General features: G+C 33.1%; 1 protein-coding gene across 2 annotated transcripts in view; it reads right to left on the bottom strand.

Annotated features, from left to right (window-relative positions):
• The window catches only part of LOC129797441 (uncharacterized), a 109,133-nt gene that overhangs the window by 20,441 nt on the left and 71,892 nt on the right, over window positions 1-16,800 (bottom strand). For both annotated transcript variants that reach the window (XM_055839999.1, XM_055840000.1), the window contains 2 exons: window positions 7,651-8,360; window positions 6,386-6,740 (listed from right to left, as the gene is read on the bottom strand). In XM_055839999.1, the coding sequence (XP_055695974.1) occupies window positions 6,386-6,740; window positions 7,651-8,360 (1,065 nt within the window). The remainder of the gene's footprint in view (window positions 1-6,385; window positions 6,741-7,650; window positions 8,361-16,800) is intronic.

Below are 16,800 nucleotides of genomic sequence, written 5' to 3'. Positions count from 1 at the left end.
CGCTAGGGCAACGCTTATCAACCATCACAGCCCTCTCCTAAGAGATTTACTCACACAACAGACCATGGCACGGGATAATATTTTTGGCCTTCGGTCTCAATGCCTACAATTTAATTAATTTGAGATAATTAGGATATGTGAAATAATATCCAATAGAATTCCTCCCCCCCACCCTTCAAATGTATATCATCTAAGTCACATTTTTCATTAAATTATTAACAATATTAAATCCATAGATGATGTATGAGACAATCGAGCATAAAGCTATTTAATTATTTTAGCTATTTCATAATAAAGTGTAATTTCTTAGAACATTTTCTTTTGAAAGAAGACATTTATTTATAAACAAGTCTAATATAAATTCATATCCTCTCGTGCATTTGTTATTAAATGTGTACGAATGCATAAGGATAATTTAAATATATTACAGATACTCTTTCTTCATAAGCCCAAGAATGTGACGTTATACGAATTTTAGGGTAACTTGCTCGAGGCGGTTTTGAAGGAAGAATCACATAACGTAAGTCTTGAGTGGGTTATATGCAAAAATTTTCCAATCTTATTTTGTAGCAAAAGGGAAACTTGTAAAAGTTCTTCCGCTGAGACCATGTAGTGGGTTATGAAGAAATATTGCAAAAGATGAATGAAATATCATGAGAGTAAACAAAAATAAATTTTGGGTTAGCAAAATATGAAGATCTTTATGTTTATTTGGTAAACAGCAGTGGGAATATCTTATCACATCTTGTGCGCTAGTTCAGTTGGGCGGATGCTGTAGGTTTGTCGCTGCTTGCAAGAGAATCCTCCGGGTAGGAGGATGTAGGACGCAGTGCTCCGTGGAAGGGAAAAGTTGTGGCCATTCTAGATGCAAAACATGTTCATCTCCAAAAGCTAAAACTTGTGTGTGTGGCTTACACTAAACAATAGCAATGAGGTGGTGCTGCTGGGAATAGGATAGCGCGCAGTCCTAAGAGACATGTTCCCTTTTCTACAAATCACCTCAGTTATGAGCTCTTTATGGTAAGCAATTTTATTTACTGTCGCACTGGGTGACAATCTATTAAAATTTCATAACACTATCCGGTGCAAAAAGTATCATGTTACCACGAGTATTGTTAGTAAAATTCATCAACACATTACTCATGTCCCCGAATGTAACGATGTAATTTCAGACTGCAGACTATTCTATACAACATAAACGCAACCAGTATACTGAAATATTTACCCCATAGACCCCCTTCTCTGAATTTTTATATCACATATGTACATATTTTCTTCATTACACATTCATACATTTTACCAAAAAAAATGTATGTAGATTTTAGATTGTCAACGTTGTCAACAAAAAAACGCTAAATGAATCCCAGTTTCAACATAGAGTGGAGCGAATATGTTAGAATATAAGGAAGCTATTGTAATTGCATTTTTTAAAATTTGTTTTGTTATACGAGAAGAAAAGAACACAGTGAAACATGCATTAAGTACACATGTAATTAATTTATATAAAAATGTTTTTTGTCTCCTAACGTTTTGATTTTTTCTAACGTTTATTACATGTGTCTATACATATATACACATATATGAATGCAGTATGTATAATAGTAATTTTCTGGTCCCACTTTTGGCCATATAAATGGTGTCTTTCATCTCAATTGTGTAACTTTTATAAATTTATTCCAACCCCCCACCACCCCCTTCCATGCATGTCTTTTTACGTGAAATTCAATTGATAGGATTCAGAATTTCCCAATCAACCATTGAATGTATGTAGGTATTCAATTCCCAGTAGTATTTAACAGAATGGAGGCCACACCATAAATCTTCATTCGATTTTAAATTGAATAGGATTTCTGGATTGTGTGCAAAGTGATTGATTGTTGGCGGTTTTCTGATATGAGAGCTCATCATCCCATTTTGTTTTTGCCCTAAATATGCGCTTTTTTATCCATTATCCGTCCAACTATTTGTGGTTGATATGTAAATGAAATAGAGTATATTGATTTTGGGAGGCTGATGTGTGGTAAAATGTAATGCGCCTATCTATATATGGAATGATTGCCACACATTCTCCATTTAATCGGCTCATGGGCTTTCTATTGTTGTGTCGGAGTGTTGCCTTTTTTAAATAAAGCACAAAGATATTGCCAATTACGGGGTGATATGATAGTCTCCTCCACTCGTTCGACATGACCCATTATTTGTGTACACGTAGTGAGTACATCGCCGGGAAATTGACAATAAATCATATTCAATTCAACCACGTTATTAACATACCATGGGATAATCACAAAATATTCCCATATAATATTCGTCGTGAATGAGATGAAAAACAAATTTTCATACGACGACATGTTAAAATAAATTAATAATATATGTGAATTATGTGACAATTTTATGTGGTGAGAATTCAAATGTGGCAGCTAATAATTTTCACCGCATTGAATTAGATAAATAAGGGGTCACACGGGGGTTGTTATTGGAAAAGTAGATGAGGTGAAAAAGGCATATTTTGGCATATAAACTGTGGGAAAATAAGTTAATAAAAAAGATATAACGCTCCCGCACCTTATTTTCCATTCTTTTACAAAAATATATTTTACGACTCCATTTGGTGATCTCGCCATTTTTGCACCCTTATTTTTTGCCGGAGGGTTTATAAAAAAAAATTGAAGAAGAAACTAAAGCCATGATTATTATTGCTTCTATACCCCTCATAAACTTCATTTTTAGCATAAATCTCAATAAAAAAGTTACAGAGAATTATTATCACGTGAACGATCGATTTTTTATACAATTCATCCCACAAAAGGGCTGTAAAAACACAAACGATGGGTGATTTTATAACATTTAAATTTTCTTTTGACCGCAGGTTTTTTTTTTAGTATTTTGAATAAATTAAATTAAATTATAATTTAAAAGAAGAACTTTAAAGACAACTTTTCATCGCATTACTTGATATCAAACTCATTTGAACAATGTGCAATGGTATTATCGCTCTCAATTTTGGTGAGAATTTTCCTTTAACGATGTCATCATTTTCACATTTTCATTGATTCACCGTTTATGAGATGAAGGATTAGCGAACAATTACACTTTTATGCGGTATACCCCTGCTTTTACGACAGCCGACCAATTTAGACACGAAGAGGATTTTCCATACAAAATTGGGACACTTTATGGACTAATCAAAATGATTTCCACAGCAGAATATTTCGAGGAATTTTTTTCATCATTTCGGGAATGATATGGGAAGAGCAATATAAAGTCCAATATTAAGTGGAATTTTCTTTTTTTATGACTATTAATTAAATATGGCCAATGTGCATCATTAAGTAGTTACAGAAGATCTCCACACAATTGTATTGATCTTATCGTAAATTGGATTCTACTATGTATGTATAGGAAGTTGGTATATGTATATTACCGTAGGAAATAGTGTTGAAAATACACACAAAGCTATTAGGCTAGAACATTAATAAAGAGGATATATAAGGAAAGAATTTGTCTGGAAGAGAAAATCTACAAATATAAAACAAGAAATATCTATCATTAATACTTTTTCAATGATGTGCAATTCACTCTTATGAGTAAAGGAGTTCTTTTATCGAACTAGACATTTTGTATGTGAGATAGAGATGGGTATAAGCTTATTTAATAGATATCCTTACATACTATCTCATAAATTGATGGAGAAAAAGGAATCTCTTGAGAAGAAAGAAAATGAGAATTGTTCATTAAGTGGAATTACTTTTTGAGCTTCATTTTAAGTGATTTTCAAACAAATACTCATTATCATTATACTCCCATTGATGCTATTCATTTGTTCAATATTGAGAATTTTGTTTGAGTCTTAAAACAGCATTCTCTTGCTCGTCTTCATACATCATCCTCTTACACTACCTACTGAAATATACTGCATAAATTTTTAATGAAAAAGTCTGCAAAAATTTACTTCCAACCCAACACTTCCTCCGCATGTGGTGAATAAAATTCTCTTGATATTGTGTTTTCAACGTAAGACAATATAAATCACTTTCTCTAGCAAAAGCTTTCCTGCATATTTACAAGGTAATATCAAAACATTGAAGATATTAAGGAAAATTGCATAAATGAATAGATTTGTTTCCATTTTGCTTTTCATCGTAAAGAAAATTTTATATTATTCCTCCTACAATACATTGTCTTCCATAGAGGAATTTGGCATCATATATGAGATATTTTGCATAATTCTTCTGTTTATTATTATTTGATAGGAAAAATTTACTACGAAAAATATTATTAAAATCCAATCTTTTAGGTTAGATTTCTTTTTTAAAAGTATGATATCAAATTCAATTTAGTATGAATTTTGTGGAGTCAGTTAGAAGAAGAAGAAAAAATGGGTGGGTTTTTAATTGAAAAGTTAAAAATAATTAATTCAATTGAAAGTTTCCGACAGTTTCACATCTCCGTCTCAACACAATTTCACTTTATTAAATAACTTTTCTTTAATTCAACTTATCACAGTATCTTTGCTGCTATGGGAAAAACTTTTCACTCCTTTGAGATCTTTTTTTACATTCATGCTGTCCCTGTCAATGATACTACATAGCATTCATCGTTATAATATTGTATGTAAAAAAAAAACTTTGTGTTGAATAAAGGTAGATATCTTTGTTAGGAACTATGTTCTCGATACTTTTCAAAAAGGTATGTAATTGCAGGACGATTGAAAGCTCATTTGAGAAACTTTGTGTAGCCAAAGTTGAGCAAAAGAAACATCTTCTTGCAAAATAACTTCCATACATGAAGGGAAATGTATACATATTTTGTGAATTGTGTGTATCTCCCTTTGGAGTCCAAACTATTTTACTCGGTGGTACATTTCACAATAGTCGACAAATCAATTTGTCTGCTTGAGAGACAAATCAGTAGAACGACATATCTCACAAAAGGAAAATTTCCTTTACCTCACATCTAAAGCTCCTCTGGTTTACTTTCAAGCAGAAAACTTGAACAATTGTATTTCGTCTTATTGCTGCTTCGTCTGATCGCTCTGGCGAACTATTATGTCTCTTTGTATTTCTTAATCTTTGGAAGAGATAAGAATAGATCGAATAGATGGGTCTTCAGAATGTTTTCCCAAATTGCTCAAAAGCTGCAATTAATCACTTATCAAAAATATCTCATTGAAACATTCTTTATCTTACCTATGAGATGTAATTAAAAATAAATTTTTCCTCGTAGCCAAAAAATTTTCACCAAGAAACACATTTTCAGCAAGGACAAGGAGCCTTACATCGTAAAGACTGTAAGTAGTTTTCCAATTTCAAGTGTAATTATTCACTCTGGGATTCTCTATTAATAGACCCGGAGAACTATTAAAACCAAAGTAATATTCACGTAATCCCTCTGTGAATTTAGAATGTAGAATTTTAAGCTTGCAGTTCGCAATTATGAAACTTATTCTAATTGCTATCGTCCTTTCATCCTATATATTCCAGCTAAATGCTATGCCGGAGAAGAGCCAAGAAACTTTACTTCTTTGGTGTGAAAATTAATCTATATTCTGTCGAGGGAAGTTTGTTTTTAATTAAGTAATTCGGAATTTTGTAATTTTTTGATTTCTAAAATACATGTCTAGAAAGTTTGTAGGATTTTTCTGATGTATTGTAATTAGATGCACTGTCAGAATTCTAAATATATCTATTTAATATTATGAAAACTTTCTTTAAAAATCCCATAACATTTTGTAAAATTTAATAAGATTAAGATAACAATATTCATCATCAAGTAGGGTAATTTCTCTGCTTATTGTAATCATTGCCCTCTTGTGTGAGTTAATTGAGATGAAGTATTTCTCCAACCTCTATACCACAACTACTAATACATAGCTCAATACCCCATATTGCGTTCAGATATCCTTATTATATGATACGTGAAGAGGAATGTTGTGGATCAATAAATTAGTATCAATTATGTATGAATGCGTGGCAAAAAGAGCAACACTTTGTGATAATTTGAAGAGGTGGATGGGAGATTTTGTGGAGGATGCTCACATGGTATTCAATCATTCTATCAGTATCAGTGCAAAGTGGCGGAGTCTGGAACAGACAACCTGATAGACGGCATGTCTTTTTCCCCAAACCCCCTAAAGGAGTACTATAAGGAGATTGTTTCTTAGTAACTTTTGCCCCCTTAATTGGCTTCCTATGGCCACAAGAACATGTGCTCCGTCGAATATTTCGCATCCCCACTTGAAAAGTAAGTTAAAAAAAAAGAAGGAAAAGAAAATAAAGCTAAAGTGGCCCCAATTGGTATCACCACAGGGGATGAGCGTTGCTGGGTACTATGATGTTACGATAGTTAGGGCTACATGCTAAAAGAAGAGAAATTTGAAACTCACCACTAACGGGCAGGGTAGGTACACAGTCCATACGGATGTCGGCCACTGCACCAGAAATGGCTTGACTCACATACACGAAACAGTATTCCACATATTTTTCTGAGAAGAGGTCACAATCGAAATGCAGGGAATGCTGCCCACGAACGACACGTTGCTCCGTGACGTAGTGCAGTGATGTTGGTGGTGCCAGGGATGCAACATCTGCACGCAATTTAGCAAATAAACGGACACGATCCGCCTGATCGAGAATGCATGCCGGATACTCAAACAGCACACCGATGCCACCAGTCATTGGATCGCATGGGAATATGCTGCGGGCGTGAACGTTGAACACAAATTGGTCGCTCCAATCAGCCTGTGAATCAAAGGCATGGCGTTAATGCAATATCTCTCCTAGATTAGAGATGGAAAGGCCCCACGGGGAAAAATGCAATTTCTCCATAGCTCGCATCTCTCACCCAAAGCCATCCCACAAATTCACCCGACTGCCGATGCATCTCAAAACCACTCTTTTCCACTCCCATATACATATACATATATAGCACCAAAGCACCCTCAAGCACTTTGACTTCCGGGGGGATTGTGTGAAGAATATACCAAGTGTAGCCTATAGGTTGCGATTCATTCTCATTTCATGCTAATACTCCACCCTTTTGGGGCAATTTACAGGCTAATTTAATTTCTTACTCTGAGACCTAAAAAGGACTGCTAATAGGAACATTTGGTGGTAAATTATTTCTTTGTCCCAAACCCCGTAGCAACTCAAGACGCCGAGGAATGTCTCTGGTAATGTACTTCTTGGCTGTTATTCTTAATTTTCACTTTATCAAAAGGGATTGTTTGTAAATAAGTCACGGCCCCTAGAAATTGTCTTATTATGAAAATTACAGGAAGATATATTTTTACAATTTTGGTTACTTTTGTACAGGGGGTGATGTGAATTCATCATGGAATGTAAATTTTGTGGATAATTTAATTTAATTTTATAGTTGCTAAATTGACTTTTCTTTAACAATCAAAAGAAAGACAAAATATCCCTACACTATGTAATATAATCTGTCGTATAATGAGTTAATTGGATTCATGAAAATGCAAAAGATATCAATTTTGACTTATTGATGGAAGATTTATAAATCTCGCAAATCACAATTTCTCTCGGTGCAGTGAGCTTTTCCTCTTTCGCAATATATGTAGGTAGGTAGGTAGGTATATATTCACTGAGAGACGGCAAATAAGAAATCTTATCGAAACCCATTAAAACGTACCTTAATAAATGCTGATGCTGATACTATATTAGGTGTGGGTGGTGTTGGGCGCAATTTGAGCACATAGTGTCCGGCAAGACCAAATAATTCACATCGTAGCTTAACGATTCGAGTCCGTGGGAAACCCCTAACTTGTTCAGCATATAAAATCTGCGACTTGGTTACATTCATACTGTCACAATAAATCTCATGGCCGCAGTAGTTGAGCTCCAACCAGAACTCGGGCACATCTAGTGAATCGGTATTTGGGAAACTACACTCAACACTTGGAAACTCTAAGATAGCATCGATTGGTTCCTGTGGGTACGTTCCAATCGATTCCGGTGTTACACTTAATTTCGCCATGGGCCATCTCACATCGAGTTGCTGCCTAAGACGCTCCCTTGGCGGACTGTCGTCCCTACTGCTCTGCTGTGTGGCCGTCGTGTCACCACCCACAATCTCGAACTCGTACAGACCACCACGAAGGAAGTACTGACAAGGAACTGTTATTTGGGTGACATTGGAGTATGGATCGGGGTAGATGTCGATGATGCCGACAGTTATGCGTGATGCATCCTCGATGCGTGTTATGTGTAAACGATGATCCTGGGATCTGTGACTAGGTTCCTCCAGCTGGATATTCTGTAGCTGTACACGTAAATCTCCCTCGAGGGCTGTATACGTCACCGGAAACAATAATCGACCTCTCTTCAGGGCATTCACCATGTCTGTAATTGGCAAATAAACCCCATTAATTTTTCACAATCATTTCCAGTTCAAAAAAATATTATAAATCAATAGCCCTGTGGGTATGGTGGGGGCATGGGGTATATGAAAGCAATGAGCCTAACTCTGGATTCCCGGAGAGATTAAAATCCCCACCGGAGTGGAACAAAGAGGCCAACATATGCCAAACTTATACAGCATTCACCCCAAAGCCGCCCGAAAGCTCTGAAAATTACTCCAAAGTATGACACCAAAAGTTACTCTTTATTTTTGGCAAACACGCCCCCACGTGGATTTGTTACTTGTATGTAACAAAAAGATATGTTTGCTATGTATATAACATCTCCACTATATTTCCATATAAGTTTGTAGTGTGAGATGTATATAAGAAAATCACGAAAATATATACTGTACTTTAAGTGTACGTTGAGTACAAGTAATGGAGGGAGGATGCAAAAGTGAACATTGGTTTTGCATTAAAATCCTGCATTGAGTTAAGAGCAAGGTTAAGAGTAGCTTTTGCAATATTCACTCTATTCACTCCAAGAACTGGCGAAGAAAAAATTTTACCATTTGCATAATATGAATACTTCATAGTAATTTTTTCAACACAATCTGATGGATTTTTTTTTATTAAAAAAATTAACCTTCGGGTCAGCAAAGACAATTTATTAAGGATTTTTTTAATTAATCCTTTGACTCTCTAAAAAAAATAAAAACTAATATTCTGGTCTGGTTGTCAGTGTATTAAATATCTATAACTTAAAATAAAAGTTAATGGAATGTAAAAATATTTATTTTAAAAAATCCATAATTTAATCCAACAATAATCCAATCTACATGAGATTACAGATCAACCCCCCTTAACTATTTTCAATTTAATTATCTTTAATCATTATTACTGCATTTATTATCACCAACACAACCCTTGTCCTGTTTTTTTTTTCACCATACACACCGCGAAATTCTGCGACAAAATAAATCCTATTAGGATATCCCTTTGTTATTTTCATGTTTTTAATTACCGTCAGGAAATTTCATTCAAATAGACAGTAATTAGTGAAATATTCATTTTTGTCATTATTTAAATAAATTGAACTCCACCCTTTGTAACCTGCATTAAAAAGTCAACGTCAATTAATAAATTGTTTGGTTTTAATTGTACTATCCCAATCATTTGTACAAATGGGAGTTATGTAAAGTTGCGGATTTTCATCGCTGAATACTCATGGAACAACTCTATTCTTGGCGATTAAAGATACAGACCATAACCATTACGTTGTTAAAATTATGATAAAAGAATTTCGATTCATTTATTATTTCTGTATTTTGCTATATTTTCTATCGATAAGTTATGGAATGGAGTATTGATACATATACATACTTCCGCTATGATTGCATGATTTTGCGTGAGCACAAATTGAATAAGGAGAGATACCATAAATTAGTTCATTTTAAATTAATCTAGTTCAGAGTTATTTCAACTATTTGTTCAATTTGGGTATTTTCCAAATTGTCAAAACTAAATTGGAGATTAAATATATTGCACAATTGGAATTCCATTATATAGAACGATTCTCATCCCAATAAATGATTCATATATTCATTTTAAACTAATTTTGTACACGTGCACATACCTCTTACCATTGAATAAAATTCTAGATATGTATGGCAATTTCTCAAAAATTACCCAGTCATTTTTAAATGAAAACATTTTAGAATCAGGTCGATATTTCAGTATCATTTGAGAGGGTCGGGTAGGAATAAGGACCAATGATGGAGATGGAAAAAATGTAAAATCGCTGGGAAATTAAAATTTATTTCAAGTAGGGTATTAATGGAAACAGCAGTCACATTTGTATAATTTCTAGTGGTTTCATATTAATTAGCTCCATCAGATTTATGGATATGCTTTTTTTTTTTATTCCCAATATATGGTACGCCACATACATAATTTCATTCGTCAAAAAGTCTACCTATAAAAGGCAGATAAAAAAATTACAGGAGGCTGTGTAACCCATAAAACTCATGGATTTTCCGGTATTTTCTGGAAGATAGGAGTAGACAAAAAAGTAATCACTTAATGGATATATAAATTATGGAACGTCCATTCCCATTACATTTAAGGGGAGCAAGTGCAAAGTATTAGTTGAAGTTCCATTGCTAGATTGGGTGTGAAAGTGTTTAAAACGAATGAGAGGAGTGGATTTGAAAACAAACTCGAATGTTCAATCTTCTAAAATGGATTTTTAAATCAGACAATTGGATATGAAAACAATACCCTCGACTTCCATAATTTATTCTTCACTTTCCTCGTACCTCTTCAAAAAGGATTCCTTGCTTCTTAAATTCATTCTTATTCAATAAAAAGTCAGCGTATAATACCATTTTCCTTAAACCATAATTTTCATTTAATTAACCTGTGTGGCGCATACATTTAGTTTCGTATATTCTTTTTTGTCTTCTTCATTGGAATAATTACATAATACAAAGTGTTATTGAGTAAAAAGGAGAGAGGGAGGGCTTTTAAGCTGTGAGCTTTTTTTTGAGTAGGGCCTAAGAAAAGGCGAAGAAATTCATGAAATTAACCTTCAAATTAACCTCCATGGGATAAAAGGGGCGAGATTGGATATACAAATAAGATAAATTCTTTAAGTTACTTCTTGGCAAAATGAATAATTTATTTTCTCTTTATTTCCCTCCTCAATTGTAGAATAGAAGTTGCGAATTTTCAAGATCCCCTGCGCGATGGTGTGACGACGAGGGCTGACATGGAATAAAATATGAAATTGAGAAAGAAATTGTGAAATACTGCTGAATTTCAAATTAGAATGTGTAATCCAGGAGAGAAAATTACATTTCCAATCAAATACACAAATACATTTTGGCTATACGTTGTCTCTGCATACGAATAACCACCATACGGTTGTGATTTGATTTTTTGATGAGGTCTTCGGCTCATACATATTCTGATGTGACCTTCTACTGCATGAATATTTGTTGTATCTATTTAAAACTTAATGTAACGTTTGACTCTAAATTAATTTTGAAGAATTAAAAGTCATAGATTAGTTGGGTAAACGACAAAACCAAATAAAAAAAAATACGTATAAAGAATAATTATATTGCCTTTTTGGACAAATTTTATTTTCAATTATTAGCTGTGTTTCTTTCAGGCACAGCTTTTTTTAATTTAAAATCATATTACACTAAAAAAAAGAATTTATGTACCATAATGTGATATTAGAAAAATACAAAAATATTTACTTTAAATTAGTGATTTTAAAATTGTTTGCTTGTTTTATAAACATGTGCACGTGAATCACATGTTTATTCAGTTATTTTCATCAGTACAGAAAGGAAGCCCAACATTATTTCTTGCAGGCAAGTATATAACATAATATACTACATATTTTAATAAATATAAACTCAATGAAAATATACAGAATTTTCATTTAACATGGTCTTGAAGAGCAGTTCCTGATAAGTATACAGAAGTTTAGAATTATTTGAAGATCTCCGGAATATAAATGAATAAAGCATGTACTAGAATTCACTTCTCATTGCCGAAAGGAATATACAACATACATCGATACTATACAAACACACAAATTGCCATCGAGATGTACAAGTTGTACTAACTTGCTCTCTTTGCCACTTTGCAGACTCGTATGAGTATCATTTATTTAACAAAGTGTCATCGCATTTGCTTTGAAATATCCACTAACATACATACATTTTAGATTGTATTATTTGTTATGCATACAAAGAGATAGAGAACAACAATTAAGAGAACTCCTACGCATATGACTAAATCCATTCATTTCAATCACTTCACATAAGTACGTAAGTGAATTGAAGATAGGTTGAAAATCAATTTATTTCTTTTCATTATGATAATATCACCGTAATAATATGTATTAAAAAGATTAAGAACTAGGTATTGGACTGTTGTTAGTATTAACAACCGGACGACAGCTGTGCTATTTTGTTCTTTGAAAGAATCATAGCTAAATTTATTTTAGCTAAATGTTTATTGTGCTTAGAAAATAAAGAAAATCCTTTTGTTTGCTGTAAGAAATGTTTAAAAATAAAAAGAGAAAATTACTTAAAAAAAAACTATGTGAAAAAAGGATATAAAATCTGTATAAAACCTCAGTTTTATAAAGGTTTAAAAATATTAACCACTAGAAATTAGAAATAAAATTTCCAAAATTTTTTAAAATTTAATCTAGTTTTGAATTTTATTTTTTTCATTATGAAGAAGATTAAGGATATTTTTTTTAAACTGGAGAAAAAAATCAAAGATGCTTTTTGGTTTCTTGTCATGCAAATAATAAAAAATTAAATTTCCGTCATAATTTCTCCATGAGAAATATGTCTGTATGTAGGTATATATCATAAGATTGGTCAGATTAGAATTTATGTTTACAAATGAGATGAATATTTCTGCTTGTGAAATTTTTGCTTATTCAAAATTTTAATGCATAATAAAAAATTTCAATGTAAGCTTTGCCTTTATATAGAGTTGTGATTCTTTCACAGTGCTTCTTTGAATCTAACTTGCAAAAAATTTCAGTTATTTTACAAAAAAAAATTTGTAAAATAATTCGGTTTTTTTTCGGAAAAAACTATAATATCTGTAAAAAACAGTGTTCCATACACATGTCAGTAAATAATAAATTTCTTGATTTCTAAGGTAAAACGGTAAATCTAATATCCAAATTTTTAAATCTATTTAAATTTTGTGTAAATAGATCAACATGATTGTTTAAAAATGATAAGAGATCAATATTTTGCATATTTACAAATTTTTAAATTGTGTTAAATATTTGAGATTTTGTTTAAAATACATAATCTGTATGCAGTACGTAGAGGTGAGTGGAAAATTCCTTCCCGTCAGCGGAGAAGTAGTTAATTAAGATTTGTAGAATTTTAATTTTTAGGCGCAGACAGAGATTAATTGTTTGTTATAAAATTGAAAAGAAGGAAGAAATGGACATTGTACCATCTATATAGGTTGTAGGATATATTTATTCTCCAACAGAAATAAATTAGATGGATTTATTTTATTCATTGCAGTTGCTTTTATGTATATATACCAAATAAATTATAAATTTCCAGAGGCAATCTTTTTTTCAATCAAATATGTCAAAAATATGAAATGAGGAGATACCCACAGAGAATTTCCTGATAAAGAAAAAAAAAGAAAACGTGGTAAGATGAAAAATTCTCATCGCAACAACTCAAAGTAGCACCAAGGAGTGAGGAGCGGGTACTGGAAGAAGTTCATTGGGTATCCTCGAGAAAATAATTATTTTTAACCCTAGAGCACTTTGTGCAAAAACGTGTATAGATACTATCACGATACATACAGATTCCATGTATGGAACATTTTTCTCTATAGCATCGTTGTATTTATCTCGCTGTTAGAGCAAACAAAGTGAATGGTATAGTCACACAGGAGGTGCTTACTGACTCGTTTTCATCGGGCTCACCAGCCGTAATTCAATATCCTTTCTGCCATGTCTACACTACCGTTAGGATATATAACATATCCCGGAGAACGTACAAACTATAGTGTCCTGAAAATGGTACGACGCTTTTGTTCCAGCAGAATATTTTCCACCTCCCACTAATAGAGGACAAATACAATACAACATGAAGGAGTTTAGCCAAAGAACTTTAGCAAATATCTGTCTCACTAAGAGGGGCGGACTGGTGCGCAATGGGGATGGAATGGTTGCAAAACAAAGTTTTTAAATTGAAAATGGATTACGGACGGCAGTGGTTTCTGTGTGCAAGAGAGGGAGAAAAAGACAAGCAGACAGCGAAAAGGAGGGTAAAGCTGACACTTTTGAACCTACATAGCACCCCCAAGAAAATCTTCAAGGGGATCTATGTAATTAAAGGCACGATGGGGCAATATAGCATGTGCTAATAAAAACGGATAATTGAAGAACCAAATATTAAATTTTCAAAAGATATCCACGGAAAATATAATTATTCCATCATATTTTCTTTACACAAATTACAAAAAGAAAACCATTGCCAAAGTTGTGAGTAAAGTTTTTACGCGGTGGGATGTATAAAGAGCCGAAATGTCTCTTATTATAAATTGGATTAAAAGTTTTTTTTTATGAAACAACTTTAAAAAATTCTCTATTTATTTTAAGTTATTCAAAGATATATTCTTGATATTGAAATTGAGAAACTAATATTTAACTAAATTAAATTGATAGTGAAAAATAAACACAACTATAATACCTACCTTTGTTTTACAAACAAAATAAATGTTATTTCCGGAAAAAAATAGAATGACCTGCAAAAATGTAGCAAATATGCGGTCATAAATCTCCATTTTGCATTGTCTCATGATACTTTTTTGTGGGTAACGTGTGAAACAAAAACATATGGAAGTTGTGCAAAATGGCGAGGAAGAATATAAATATTCAGGCAAAATGGCAAAACTCTACAGAGGCAATCGACAAACATAAATATCAATATGAAGAAAAGTTTTGGTGAATACCATGGTTACTCATACAGCAATGTAGCCCAACACTATTAATAATATTAACTACATTCTGTCCAGCAAGTCAAAGAGTAAAGTTGGGTTTTGTAGGCATGGAACATGAAACTAAAAACACGAAATTTTCCTAGCAAGATAAACACAATATACATTTAATTTGCTCTCTGCCTCCCACTCATGGTAAAATGTGAATGTATTAAGCAATCAGGAGTGTGATTCCATCAAATTAATTAAATCCTTGCGGGGACGAAAACTCTTTTCACTTTGGGGCCTGCCACCATGGATGGAGGGTCGACCCTTTGTGAAGAAACTTTTTGCCCACTGAATGTATTTTGTTGGGGCGGCACTTTTTGAAAAATTTTATCGGGAAATTTCACTCTATCCGTTTCAACTTTTCCTAGGGGAGCCTAGCTACCCAGCCCCACCAGTCACAGCTTCTCCTGTAGTAGCGGAAATTGCCACTGGGCATTAGAGCGTGTTTGGTATAATGTGAAAAGCCCTTAGATCCTCTCACGCCGCTTTTCCAGAGATGCCATCACCCACCATTGATGTGGGGAAGAAAGTGTGAATATAAAATTCAATAACGAAGAAGAAGTTGCCTCTCTTGTGACCCTCCACCATCCACTTACGAATGAATAAACGAAGAGCAAACGCATAAAAAAGCGACAAACAATTTCATTACTACATTCTCTTCTCTGCCGTATCATTGCGTATCATCGTCTTCTTAGCCACCATTTTTAATCCAAGGCAGAGAGTCACAATGAATACTTTTTCCAAGCCGGGTTACAGAATGCATGCTCTAGAATTTTTCTTTAGGAAAATCATTATACAGTATACATTTTTACTAACAGAATATCTGAGAAAGTTGATAAAAAGTCAATCGACTCAGCGAAGGAGTGGCTGGAACAAGAATTTACTTCGGATGCAGCTGACTGCCGACGAGATATTTTGAGAGGGAGAAATTGAAATCAAATTTGGTCTTTATACAATGTTACTATCTTCTGCAAATGGGATTTTCATGGACTATTTTAGTTAGGAAATCTGCTAGTTTTGTAGAATGGATTACTCCTGTATGAGTTAGAAAAGAAACTACTTGTGAAAAAATCATAAAATTTTAACTGTTTTATTTTATGCATAAACCAACTATTCAAATGAATTGCGTTTGTTGAGATTCATTTTCGTATAAAATAAGAAAATTTTCTTCTATATTAATTCAATCAAGCTTTTTTTTTGAAAAATAATATGTACTGAGAAACATTATTTTCTTCTACCTGTTGGATCATTTTAAGAGCGTCACATTTTTTTAAAGAAAATAATAGGTACACCAGTCTAAAAGCTTTCTATTGTATTTTTTTCAGTACATGTAGTGAAACTATGACTTTTGAAATACCTACCCATAATATATTATGGTATTTTTCTCTTTCCCTGTTGAATGCAGTACCACAGTATCTCTTTGAAAGTTTTATTTTTGACAAACATGAGATATTTGATAATTCGTCTATCTCTGATGTATGTTTGGTTGGAAAACGTTATTTTTGCCATCAAAAAGTAATATTTCTTTTGATAAATGTTATATGTATACAAAAATATGTATATATTTCATGGGAAATGCCATGAATGCAATCATTGACTGAAACACTGAAGCCTCAGTATAGTCGTTTCTGGTAAAAGCTAAGGGGAAAGCAAAAGAAAAATAAAAATATACTGGGGTAGATGCTAAGAGCCACAATATTCGGTTGTGCTTTCTCTATTTATAGCCATGCACAGCAACATAGAAATTTATGCGCTTCATCAGCACAAAGTACCACCCCAACACAATGTCTCGGTAACGACTTCGACAAAGACAGTATTTTATTTGTTCTCAGGGAGGTTATTTGTACACAACATTACTCATGCCTTATTCCATTGTGGCT

This window comes from Lutzomyia longipalpis, chromosome 1 (genome assembly GCF_024334085.1).
Source record: "Lutzomyia longipalpis isolate SR_M1_2022 chromosome 1, ASM2433408v1".
In the NCBI taxonomy this organism is placed as follows: Eukaryota; Metazoa; Arthropoda; class Insecta; order Diptera; family Psychodidae; genus Lutzomyia; species Lutzomyia longipalpis.
This window is presented reverse-complemented; position numbering and strand designations above follow the sequence as displayed.